At 38.3% G+C, this 13,461-nt stretch overlaps 1 protein-coding gene across 7 annotated transcripts in view; it reads right to left on the bottom strand.

Moving 5' to 3' along the window:
- nrxn2b (neurexin 2b) overlaps positions 1-13,461 on the bottom strand; it is a 703,630-nt gene that overhangs the window by 448,918 nt on the left and 241,251 nt on the right. For 6 of the 7 annotated variants that reach the window (XM_016673326.1, XM_016673332.1, XM_016673331.1 and 3 more), the window contains one exon: positions 5,931-5,954. The exons of the other annotated variant lie outside the window; for it this stretch is intronic. In XM_016673326.1, the coding sequence (XP_016528812.1) occupies positions 5,931-5,954 (24 nt within the window). The remainder of the gene's footprint in view (positions 1-5,930; positions 5,955-13,461) is intronic. 7 annotated transcript variants of the gene reach the window in all.

The raw sequence follows: 13,461 nt of genomic DNA, 5'->3' as shown, positions 1-13,461 counted from the left end.
GAATGAAAAGAATGGAAGGGTGTAATTCCCACCGTGCAAGTGGTTAGCCCTGTCATGACCGACACACACACACACACACACAAACACAGAGAGAGTTTACTTAGCTGACTTGCACACAGTCCACTGTGCATTAGAATACTCCCACCTTCTCCACTCTGCTGATCCTCAGAGGCCCGGTGAAAAACTTATGTGCTGACTACGGCCAAATCGAAAAGAAAAGAAATGAGCAAGCACACTAATAGGAGGTCCCACGAGCACAGCCGCGACTTCACCGCTTCTATATATGGATCAGAATGAAGACAGTTTCTGGGGCTGGAGCAAGTACGAGAAGAAGCACTAAACCTTCCTTTTGCTCCAGAAAAAAAAAAAAAAAAACTGTTTAATTTTGTCTCCATAGCGACATGACGGGTTTTTGGTTTTCTGGTTATTGACTGACTTTGATGATGTACGGAGAAGGCAGGGTTTCATGAAGAAAAATGAACATTTTCAGATCGTTTAATGTCATTATTTAAATTTAAAGGCTACATTATCCTCAAAAATAACTTATTAAAAAGCTTGAAACTTTTACCAAACAAAGTCTTTATAGTTTTTCATATTGGTGAATGATGATAGGCTTTATTCAACAACTGAAATCACAGCATGCAAACTAAACTTTATATTATATTTTCTCAATATGCAGGTTCCAGAAAAAGGCTAAATATATGGCAATAAATCCCGAACAAAAGTGTTTAGTCCCCTGAATAAGACTTTATAGTTTGACCACAGTGTGTGTGTGTGTGTGTGTGTGTGTGTGTGTATATATATATATATATATATATATATATATGAGTATATTTTGGCCAGAACTGTAAGGCATAAAATAAATGGTGCATTTCTGAAAAAAAAATGTTAATAAAAAAAATAACTAATTCAAATTTAAAGACGCAGCTTAAATCCAAAACCTTGTGTTAAAGGCCAGCAGTATTTATCTTCTTAAGGGTTTAATGTTTTTATGCCATACTTTAGGACTTTTCATTAATCTTTAACACCCTGTAAAACGCCTGTAAAAACCGCATGGGTGGCTGCCAAGTAGGGCAGCCTGAATGGCCCAATGAGGACACTTGAAGACGGAGGCTGGCCAGCAGATCCCTCAGCTGAACATGGACTAGAACTGACTCACAGGAAATGGCAACATCAACTTCCACCTGGACAACAAGGAAGTAGGTCTGATGTAAGCCTCTTTCTGGAATTTATGCTAAATGTTTGCTGGAAGCCAAAGAATCAATTGAAAGAGGGGAGACTAACTCTAACCATCAGCAGGTACAACAGTCGGTTACCATGGAGAGCGAACAAGGACTGGTGGACGGATGTCACTGCTGATGAAGGCGGTTGGTTGTTGCTGAAAATGTGCTATATAAATAAAATTACCTTACCTAATGTAAATGGCTTGATTTTCTAGCTCTTTTCTAGTTGTGCTAGCCACTCAAAGCACTTTGCAATGCAGCCAATCACCAAAGCACACTCATTAACACACACACACACACACACACACACACACACACCGATATACAGATCAGAAAGCAACCTGAGGTTTCGAGCTTTGCTCACACCAACATCGACATCTACCCTCTCATCCAAAGTCACCACGTGTGAAAAATATTCTTAAAGATCTTCACAAACAATAACAAATGTCTTTTTTCAACCTTTTCTTGAGTACTGTTCTTTTGTGCATCTTCTATGGAGATTATATGAATGTTTTTTCCCTCAATGGTTAATGATTTACTGTTAATAAATATGAAAAGTTGAGTCCAACTGAAACATGCTTCTTGAAATGTAATATAAACAATTGTTTTGCTCATTTGTAACTGATTGGTCAGGTTTGTACACTTATGTTTCACATGCACTGCAGAAAAGGGTTGAAATGCTTACCTGGTAAATAGATCACTTACCCTTACAGCGCTACATCTGCTTACTTTCATAGATCTTTAGTGAGGAGAATTGAAAACACACACATTAAGTATTCATAACTGTTCACATTTCTATAGTAACCTAAGAGTGAAGCCGCTACAGACAAGCTTTCATCAGAAAAACGGGTCTCATTGACTTTGATAGGTGTCTGGCAGATTGTCAAAATTTCCTAGCTAATCACAAATTATAGTTAAAGCATACCGGGAAACTAAGCTAGTACATTTCAGGGATTATAAAAGTATTCCGGACGTGTCGTATTGGCAACAGTTAGAGGGGGAGGGAGGTGCCTAAGTGAGGCCCAAAAGGCTTAGCAGGTTGGAGGGTGAACGGAAACTGTTAGTACTTTTGTAAGTAAGGGAAAGTCAGACACAAAAATGGTTGTTAGTACAGTTACAACAAAGGTTTCGTTGGAACAGTTGATTAGTAACACTGATTCGGTTAATTTCATCAATGTGGTCAGTAAATGTGAGGATTCTTTAAAAGTCCTCTGCAATTTGATTGCACAAACCAGATCCAGATTTGAAGTGAACATGTTATTTCATGTGGAAGGGGTTTGTTTCGCTCAAGAAGAACCAAAATTAATCCATCCAAGTTAACAGGGTGACACACAGCCCATGCACGTTAACCAAAAAAAAAAAAAAAGGATGGGAGGAAGTATGGAGGTGGAGGGAGAATTCCTCTGGACACAACACAAATGGGTTAAGGAAAAATAATAATAATAAAAAAAAAAAATAGGAAAAGCAAATCAACCATCTGGCAAGATGCAGCAGAAATGAGCTCGTAGAGACGGGGGGTGAGGGTTTGAGGGGGTTAATTTAATTTCAGGGTATCACAACACCAGACAAATGGGAAAAGAAACAGAGCTCTCATTGTTAAGGCTGTTTGTGATATTCAAAATCACAACATAAAAAATAAAGAAAACAAAACAAACCGTCAAGACACGTGTACAACAGACTGACACGTGCTGGGCTACAGCAGCACTTGCGCCGTTTTAATGGCGCAAGGTCGCTCTAGCCAACTGTTGCATGCAAACAGATTGGAAGGTTACAATCACTGGATACTGTCAACGCGAAGGTGGAAGTGAGACAGGATGGGATCAATAGCCACGGATGAAATAAACAGGAGAGAGAGGTTTTTTTAAAGAATAGGGAAAATCCAGAGGGGAGATGAGATAGCCCTGCATTTGGTAAATGGAAGAGTCGGTATTCTGATGGCATCTACCGCCGTCATGAGTTTGGGGCTTTTCCGATCGCCTCCGCCACATTTTCACGACGGCGTTATAGGCTGTGCACTTGTATTGCTTTGGAATTTCTCTCGAAATTCAGGAGGAAATCACAAAGGCATCATCAAATATACAGGCTTCTGCCTTTTCCCTCAATTCATGTCGAGTTGGACTGGTTAAATTTAATCCTTCCGACATTTATCCTTTTTTTCTTACCAGAGTAGGAAATCTGTCTCCCCTCTATATTTTTTCCCCTGTGTCATTTTCTTTCTTTTTCTTTTTCTTTTTTTTTTTTTGGTAGGGAAAGGTGTGAGGTCATAATTTGTTTTAGTAGGTTAATTTCTAAAATTAAACATAAATAATAATAATAAAACAAATAAACATAGGAAGAAAATAAATAAAAAAATAGGGTATGGCTACCACATTTTATGGTCATATTAACTATATTAGAACAGTTAATATATGTATGTATATATGTTAGCCAGGATATATATATATATATATACATAAACATATATTGTCAGTCTTATCCCTATTTAAAAACAATAAGGACAAAAAAAGAAGAAGCCTACTATATTCATGCAAGGGATGAGGGATATAAAGTGTACAAATATAAGTTAATGTTAGTGTTAGTGATGGGTAGAGCACACACAGCTTATACATATTTATGTTTTAGGGTCTGCATCAATGGGCAGGCAGTTTTATTTAGAGACGGACTTCCCAGTGAAAGAAAGTTAGACCAAACCGCCTGAATGGTGTTGAGATGTTAGCATGCCTGAAAAAAAAAACACTTTTTATTTTAACTTTGATTATCTTTACATCTATTTTAAGATGTTTTTTTTTCCCTTATTAAAGCCCTGTAAGTGTTCGCATAGTGACATGAGTATGTTCCTCACCATTGAGAAATCATGAGATCATGAAACTATGGCCAAGGACTCCACCCTGATATGAGGCTGGTTTTATAGCAAGAGCTTTAAGCTCTAAATCAAATGCTGTAAATACTCTGCAGTGTACCATGAACTTCACAACGACGTCCCAAGATAACACGCTTTGCTATAACATAGTAAACATGTTTTACTTTGTCAAGAAAAAGAATAGCTGTGTTAAAATTGTCAAGTTGTTCACTATATTATGCACCGTTTTACTTTTGAAATTTTTACTTTCTCATCCTCTGTAGCATGCAGTAGAAATTCATCAGGTGGTACAGCAATTTACAGTTATAGCTAAAAATAATCTCTCAAATCTTCCAGTTTAAGCTCAGGTTCAGTTTCGATGTCAGTCTGCACAGGACATTCACTGAGAATCTCCTAGGTTTGCTGTTTAGCATGCTAGCATTACGATTAACATTCTTTGTTGCATCTGAAACGTTTTACAGCTAGCAGTCTACTACTAGCTGAAACATTTTACATCTAGCAGTCTATTACTAGCTGTAAAACGTTTTAGATGCAACAAAGAATGCTAATCATAATGCTAGCATGCTAAACAGCAAACCTAGGAGATTCTCAGAGAATGTCCTGTGCAGACTGACATCTAAACTGAACCTGAGCTTAAACTGGAGGATTTGAGAGGTTATTAGGAAAATGTTTAGCGTGCTCAAAGCATATTTAAAGCAGTAAATAGAGACTTCATGCTAAACGTAAAATGCTAGCTGTAATTTAGGCAAGCTTTTCCTTTTTATGACATGTCTCTGTTTAAAATATTCAGACATTTTTTTCAGGGGCTAAAAATATATATTTAAAGAATACACAGTTCTGTGAAAAAGTACTTAGCCCACAGTGGTTCTCACCTTCAAACTTTCCAATGGATTTGATAAGGTTAGCCTTCATTATGTTTATCTAGAGGGTCAAAACTTTTCACAACCCTTTATAAAGCATAGTAGAGGTGTTAATATTTTTTTGGAGGAATCATGTGGTGTATATATCACAATATAAGATACCACAATAATTATTGTCAAACTTGTTTTTATTGTTCTTTGCATGTCGGAGATCAGCACATAATTATGAGGTTTGTGGCTCTGCAAGAGGCCATATTCATCCCACAATTAAGTGAGCGAGCAAATGACTATATTTCATATGCAACCGATAGTGTTCTGGAGCCTAATGAACTAATCTTTTTCGAATAAAAGACGCAAAAAAGATTTCTCTTTCCAACTTTTTTTCACTGGAATAGTCACAGAGTGTGTATTTTCTTGAGAAATCAGCTGTGTAAGCTCACCTCAAAGGATTCCTCTAAAAAAAGAAAAACAGGAGGGGAACTAGGGTTAACAAAAAACCCGTTAAATTATTCTAATACAAAATTGTAAAAAAAAACAAACACAAAAAAAACAAACATATTTTGCATTATATTCTTTATTTCTTCATACGGATAGTATTCGAAGTTTAGAAAATAACCTCAAAAACATAAAGGAAATAAGAGCAAAAATATATATATTAAAAAACTAAAGAAATAAAGACATAACATTAAAACAAAAAATATAATTTTTTGTGCAGACCTCTTTGGATGAAAACATTAAAAATTTCAGGGAGGGGAAAATAAACGGTAGTAAAAAAATTCTGTTACACATATTTGTATAAGTTTATACAAAGAGAAGGCTAAAAGAAAAAAAAAAGAACAGAGGTGGAGTTTTTCAGCTACCTTGGAATTGATGGAGGATTGGACTTTGAGTTAAGCAAACAGAATAGAAAGAGTAACGGAAAACCCAGGGCAAACCAAAGTGTAAGACAATTAGAATGATATCTACCATATAATGCAGTTTGTTTACCATAGCGTGTCCAATGCCTGCGTGCTTCAGGAGAAAACAGGGGGGAGGAGAAAGAAAAAAATAATGATGAACCTTAAAAAAAAAACTCAAGAAAACATATCCTAACCCCCAAAAAAGTGGGATAGAATTGCCTGTAGCAAAAGCAGCGTCTCAGTTCATAGACAATCTGAGGCTAAAAAAAAAGAAAAGTAAAAGAAAAATATAGAAAAATACAACCTAGAAACTTCTTCTCTCCTATATTTCTTTTGCTTTAAAACATCCAAATAAAGAAATAAAGAAAACAACTTTAAGTGCCTAGTTGTTTTAAAGGGTCTTCAACACAAAATCATCCAAAAATAAATAATTAAATAAAAAGTAAAGAAAAAGGATAGGATACAGTACATTTGTTAGTATGTAGGTCGCAATTTAAGTAGAAAAAACAACAGATGGCACACATTCCGTGAATGACACAGTGTTAGTTGTTGAAATCATAAGAGGTAAAGGAAAATAAAATTCACTAACGAAAAGAATCAAACTGGAAAAAATCTGAAGCTTGTTAGTAAGAGAGACAAAAGTTAGCAAACCAACCTCCGCGGGGAGGCGGGTGGGGGTGGGTGGAGAGATAAGGGCTTCGGGTGGTTTTAAAGGGGATGTTTACGTGGAATTGGGAAGGAAATGAGGGAAAAGTACATCAATATTAGTATCCACGGTGACAGACGGATGTGGCCAGCAGGGCTCTCTATTAATAGGGTCTAGGTAATTTCTGCGAGGCCTTCGTTTTGGTGGGCACAGCCAATTATTTTAGATGACTTACAGAGAAGTGAATATAGCGGATGACAACTGCAATACATGAAACAAGAAAGCAAAGACGTTATGGCATCGCACAAATCTGCAATTATCTTGAAAAGCTAAGGTTGATCTCAAGTGTGAGGTTGTGATGGCGCCAAGTTAATTCAGAGATTTCCTGCAAAGGAGGAAAACAAAAACAAAAAGGCTTCAGGAACGAAAAATGGCTGCTGCATTCTGAAAGGAAAAGAGATGTTAATTAGTTATTTGTTAAAAACATACACACACATTGACTGCATTCACAAACAAATCATAACTATCATACTTTTTAAGTGATTTCCTATCAAAGAAACATGTTGCTATCATTAGATATTTTAAAATTACATATCTTGTGTATATGTAATTTTATACGCACAACCTAGTAAATATCAAGTATCAGCCATGATGATTGTCTTCAGCAGTGGAAGGTTGTTCAGAATGAAAGGAATCCTGAATGTCGGCATTTTTTCAGGTTTTCCTCTTCCGGATTGGCTGTAAAACTCCTACAACAACAGAGGTTCTGTACAAAGTGGCTTGTTAGAACGTAGACGTAAGTCTGAGTGAAAAGTTGAGGCGTTACTAAAAAACTGTTGCATCCCAACAGAATTCGTAGACTTTCAAAAAGCTGGAGTAATTTCGTTTTTGAAAACAGCAGATTCATATGCAAGTGGCTGCATGTGCTATAATTATACACGCAAAGCCCAAGACGCTCGCAGCCATATTTACTGTAACGTTTATTCAAATGAAATATTGTTAGGAAGTCTACTGCATAAAATCCCAAAGCAGGTCTGTTTAAATTCAGAAATATTCATAATTTGTTTATCTCACACATAATGTGACAAACTACATGAACTACATAAAATAAAACAAAGCTACCATATTTTTTTTTAGAACTGGAGTTCGTAGGTGCATTTCCATTGACCATATAATTGCACAACTTCACATTTCAAAGATAAATTTGCTTATATGGAAACATGCCAATTCTGAATAAACTCTGGTTTTTGATAAAACACTGTGTCTGTATTGTATAGTTTGGTTTATTTTGTATGGTTTATTTTGCAAAACTGCAATGGAAACACTTTTTTCCCCATCATACTAGTCACATGATCAACAACCAGATGTTGCCACTGGGGAAAACCATGAAGACGACGACAGGAAGTAGCAGGAGGATGATATTGTGGCATGTTTTTTAGTGACTTATCGGCGAGAACAGAGCTATGATTTTAGTTGCGTTTCTTATTTAATGGAGACACTGCAGTTGTAAAGTTGTGTTTTTTTGACAAAAGCGAAATATTGACAAAGTTTTGCACACATTTCTGATGGAAACTCATCATTCATCCTCACCGTGGGTTAAAAGTACAGGAAATGAGCTGCAGTGACAGTGATAAGCAGTTAGTTAAATACCTCCTGCCCTGAATTATGCACAACTTCAGACAGCAACAGAATTTCAACCAAAGCTAAATAAACTTTTTTGAACGTGTCTGTGAAGTTCGGCGCTGCGGTCAGAAGCCTGTTCCCGGCCCGAGAATGTTCCCGAACCTTTATGTACATACAAAAGGTATGTAACAGTGTGTGGGAAGAATGCGTTCCTGCCATCTGTGTGGGAGACTGATCTGAGCGGTGACCATAAACAAACCGGTCCCCAGGAGGCTAAATGGCCAGTGTTAAACTTTGCACACGCCCACTCCTTGATGCTTGGTCAAAGTAAAGAGCTGTCAGCCGTCACCCACTGTCTCTAATGATGCCTCTTAATCCATTAATTAGCAGAGAAAAAAGGATCCGGCAGTGGGCGTGAATCTGCATATGAGCACTGCAATTTGCTTCTGTGCCTCTGAGCTGCAGAAATAACAGCCTGTAAAACGAACGAAAGGACATAACAGAAAACCTGAAAAACCCAAATTGTGGAAAAAAAAAGAGATTTGCTGGCTCTGACAAACAGAACAATAGAAGGTGGACTTTCACACCGCAGAAACTTTTAGGTGCCTTATAAACTTTCTCTGCTTGGATTTTGGAATGACCTCTCTGGACAACCCCTTCTGTGAGAAAATGTGTCGGTATATTTTAAGGAAACGATACCAAAAGATATCTGATGTTACATAAAAACAGTAAAAGAGTTATTCAGTTTCAAGAATATTCAGACAAGAAATATGATTTAAGTTTAAAAATATAATGAATAGGTGTACTTTAAGAAGAAAACAAAGATCTGGAGGTGGTGTTTGAATTTAGGTGTCTAGAAGATCAAAGGCTGTTATCTACAGTTGAAACAGAAGTTTGACATTCACCAGAAGAACATCCTGTTCTAAAACCCATCCACTGACTCCCTGTAGCTCAGAGAATAGACTTTAATATAATTCTGCTAGTTTATAAATCAATAAACAACTTAAGTTTCAAAATGTGTTAAAGACCTGTTGTAGTATGAACCTTCCAGTCCAGGCAGGTCTTCTGGTTCTGGTTCTGGTTCTGGACTAGAACCAGAAGACCTCAGCAGTCTTTCTTACTGTTGTTCCCAACAACAGTAAGAAAAATGGTGGATGTGTTTTTTTCTTTTTCCTGGTGTATACCAGCTACATTTTTACCGAAGTCCTGAGAGCCTTAATCACTCATGAAAAGTCCCTTAGGCTGGAGATCAATCATGCAGAAAGTTAAACTTTTGTTTTCCCCTTTTTTTTTCTTTTTTCTCCCAAACCGCAGACAGGAGGATTTTGTGTCTATTCGGGTTAAAGACTTTCTGTCATGACTTGGAGTGTTCAAGGGCGCAGGAAGATGTGAGGGCAAAACTCCCGCACGTCGGACAAAGGAGAAAGTGACACATGGTTTCCAACAAGGGGAAACCATGTGTGAATCCCATTTTTATACTTCTTGGAATGTAACTCGAGAGCGTGCAGGCGTGCGGTCGGTCACAGCGTTTTTAGGAACAGGCTTTTGTGTGGATCGAAACGATTCATGTCAAAAGTTTAAAGAAGCAGAGAATTAGAGTCTTTTGGGTCAGAAAAAGGGCAGTTTTACCACACCGTCAGGCATTCTAGCGAGTTTGTAGAGCGAAAGGCAAAAATAATGAACGCGTTTTGCGACGGCAGGAACCCCGCAGACGTTAGATCACCTGTTTTTTGAGACAATTTGCCTGAATAACACCTGCAAGTAAGCAGCTAAATCCGGTAAGTGATTCCAAGGAGAGCAGGAAGTACCCTGCAGCCTCCTCATTTCTCCCCTAAAGCCAACGTATTTGGCGTACCCCCCCTGCTGCGACCCTTTCCGTAATTGACCCATGTGGGAACATGAAGACTGGGTACGCTGATGCTACTGATGGCGGATAACGCTCTCCCCCGTGCGGTAAACAACCACGGGCCAAGAAAAACAACTTTGTGTTGCATCTGTCTCAAATAACCCCCCGCCCCTCCCGGGAAGAGGAATCTTCATATGTTTGTTGTGAAGGATGCTGCCAGACGAGAGAAAAGAGAGGAAAGAGAGAGAAGAGAGGAGCTAATTATAATAGCACAAACGCTGCGACTGCCGCTGTAGGTGTGCGAGCCACCGCCCTGGCAGCAGACCCGCAGGACGCCGAGGCAGACTGGAAGAAAATGCAAAATGATGTCTTGTTGAGTCGCTGATCTCTTTCACACCCCTTTCAGTGGCCTTTACTGAACTGTGGCCACAAGCGAATAAGCAGAATAAATATTTAATGACAGAGCTGTGAAGATGATCAATGGGTGGCAGAGTGGAGCCAGGATTCCCAGGCCGGACAGATTTATCATTGTAGCTGGGAAAGTTTGGAGACGGATCACCGTCGTCTCGCGCGTCTCCACTTTGAGGTGTGAAAGTAAGAAATGAAAGCCACCTTCTGTTATTTTACAATGGCAAGTAAATGTCGCTCGCTATCAGGTGAACACCTAGTAGTCTGAAGGTATGGTTAGCAAGACACAGCGTATCCGTGACAGGACCAATGCAGGTGTCTGTGTCTTAAACAGATGCTTGGTGATGTATTTATGCTTTTGAATGTGTGACCCTGCTTGACGGCTCTTTCCTTTGAATCAGAAAGGCTCTTTTAGCTACATTTGCTTCTGTGTACATTCCACCAATCTAGCGTTAAGCCTCGTCTGCCTCTCTGCAAGTCTGGCGACACTTAATGGAAGCAGGCAGACAGGCTTCAGGTGCAAATATAAATGTCACTGCAATTACGGCAGGAAGAAGTCGGCAAACAAACAGCATAAGGGTGTGCACAGATGTAGAGCTGTTAGAGTGTGTGAATGAATTCTGCAGCAGAACGTTTTTGCCTGCTGCAGTGTACTTGTCTGTTTCTCATCCGGCTCTGCGGTCTTTTTTTTTTTTCCACCCCCCTTCATTTCTCCCACTTATTTCATTCTGGATTTCATTTGTTTCCCCGAAAAATACTGAGAAACTTTATGTCACAGTGCCATATTACTTACTACGTGATGTCTTCAAGAAATGTAAAAAACAAAACACTAACATTGTTTCACATTTTCCTCCTTGTACAGTTGCAGTGATAAAAAATAAGATTGTATATTGTTTAGCCCCATGCATGTCTTGAACCCAGTGGTGGGCCAAAACTTGCTAATGCGCTAATAGAGGGCTAATGTTCTGTTTTGTGCTTTAGCACTTTTGCTAACTTTGAAAACATTTAGCAGGCTTAGCTTCGCCTAAGTTAGTTATTCTGGATAAAGTCAAAAGCACTGATTTGTGGCTGTTTTGTAAGCTTTGGGTTGAATAAAGTTTGACTTCGGTTTATGACTGTTTATGCTCCAGTTCCTTTGTGTCTCTTCAGGTTCTCTCCCTTTTTTTCTCTCCCAATAACCTTATGCCAAAAAATACATGTACAGAAACAAAATAAAACACGGACAGTAGAGACACATACATCTACAACTTGTAAATTGTAATGTCAAAAACTAAATTGATGTCCGTCGGTGGAAGTCTTTCAACAGAAGATGTAATTTCAACTGAAATTAGCGCTTTGGCATTAGCTTCCACTAAACAGTGTTAGTGTAGTGCCTTAGCGTTAGCGGTATTGATGTTTATGATAACTGCTTTAGAGTTATCGCAAATGACTTTTTAGTCAGCGGTGCCCATGACTCCATATTTTGTAATATTAGAAGTATTTTATGGAACTTATATGACAGAACTTGTTTTATACAGATTTGGATTCCAGTTTGTGAGCTCATAGCAGCTGAACATGAATATGCATGTTTAAGAGAGCTGCTGCTGTTCAATGTTTGGATTTTGTACGATCTGCTGGAAACTAAAACTTATAACAATAGAGGAAACTCATAGAAAATAAAAAGATATGCTTCAAGAAAACAAGTAAGTGGATATATCTAAGGAAATGTCCAGCAGTACTGCGTCATATTACAGACCGTACGGCATGAAGTTAGTGTCTTATTGAGCTTTCACAAACAAGATAAGTTAGTTGTGGTGCCCCAGACTTAAAACTAAATCAGGCAAAATGAAAGACAGCCTTTTCTCCTCTCTATCTGGTTTTATAAGACTCTTTAGTTATTTAGATGGAAAGTCAGATTCATAATTCAGGATTAGCTGATTAAACATTGATTAAATGTTTTGGAGGCTTTAAAGGACCCACTTCATAAAGAACCATAATATAATCATTAAACTGTGATTACCTTAATACATTTTTAATTGTTTCTCCATATGTTATTTAGTCCAACTTTGTTTGATATCCATAAATATCACTTTACAAGTGCAGCTGTATAAGTTATCAACGGCTTGAAAAACCAGTTCACCTCCTCGCCTGTGGTGGCGCTGAACCAATAAGCCCTGAAGAAAACAACACAAAAACCTCCAAAGTTAAAACAACGAGCGCAACTTCCTTCTTTGCGAAAGGAAAAAAAAAAATAAAATTGCGTGGCGTCAGATTTTAGCGGTTGTAGGATTCCTCTTATCTTTGGCAAAACATCATTTTTCCCGCTAATTCTAGATTTGTGTGTTTGTTTTTGTTGCAACTACCCAGAATGCTCCACGCTACAGACCACTTCCTGCTTTTGAAATGGTTTCCGGTTTGCTTATGCATTCGAACCACACCAGACTTCATTTCAACCAAACAGAGACCTAAGATTTTAAACAAACCAGAGTTCACATTAGCGTTCAATTGCACACTCACATCTTCCCAAGTCAACCAAACTTTCTAGGCAAACGAAGGGGAATGAATGCACTCTAAATGTAATTTTTCTAGTAGCAATTGTCTTGTGCATGGATGATTCCTTACAAAACGTTGCCATAAGATTATCCAATTGTTAAAAAACTGACGATGCAAATGAAATGTGAAACTGTGGAAAAACAAGTCAGTCAAACATCTGGCTGAGATCCTTCAGACTTACAACTCAACATCCCATTCACACTTTGCATAACAATAAGCAGAATATCTCATTTCAAACGACATCTTGTGTTTTCACAAACACTCAATACCTCTTTTTTTTTTTTTTCTAGACCCGTTTCCGCCGCCAACTTGTCTTGTGCCGGTCCACCATCTCCATCTCAATCTCCTCCACAGTGTCTATCTCGCCAACATTTTATCACTTGTTTCCACCTGTTTGAATGCGCTAATGGCGCCGAGATCTGTTATCAGATTATAGGTTTGCGAAGCGAGGGGGTGGGGTGGGGGGACGGGGTGAATAAACATTAAAATGCCGGAGCAGGTAGTGGCAAATGAAGCTGATGAGAATGTGAATGCGTGCGGGGGTAGCGGGGAGGCATGCTAATG

This window comes from Poecilia formosa, unplaced genomic scaffold (genome assembly GCF_000485575.1).
Source record: "Poecilia formosa unplaced genomic scaffold, Poecilia_formosa-5.1.2 Scaffold73, whole genome shotgun sequence".
In the NCBI taxonomy this organism is placed as follows: Eukaryota; Metazoa; Chordata; class Actinopteri; order Cyprinodontiformes; family Poeciliidae; genus Poecilia; species Poecilia formosa.
The sequence above is the reverse complement of the archived record's forward strand: the minus strand, read 5'-3'. Positions and strand labels throughout refer to the sequence as shown.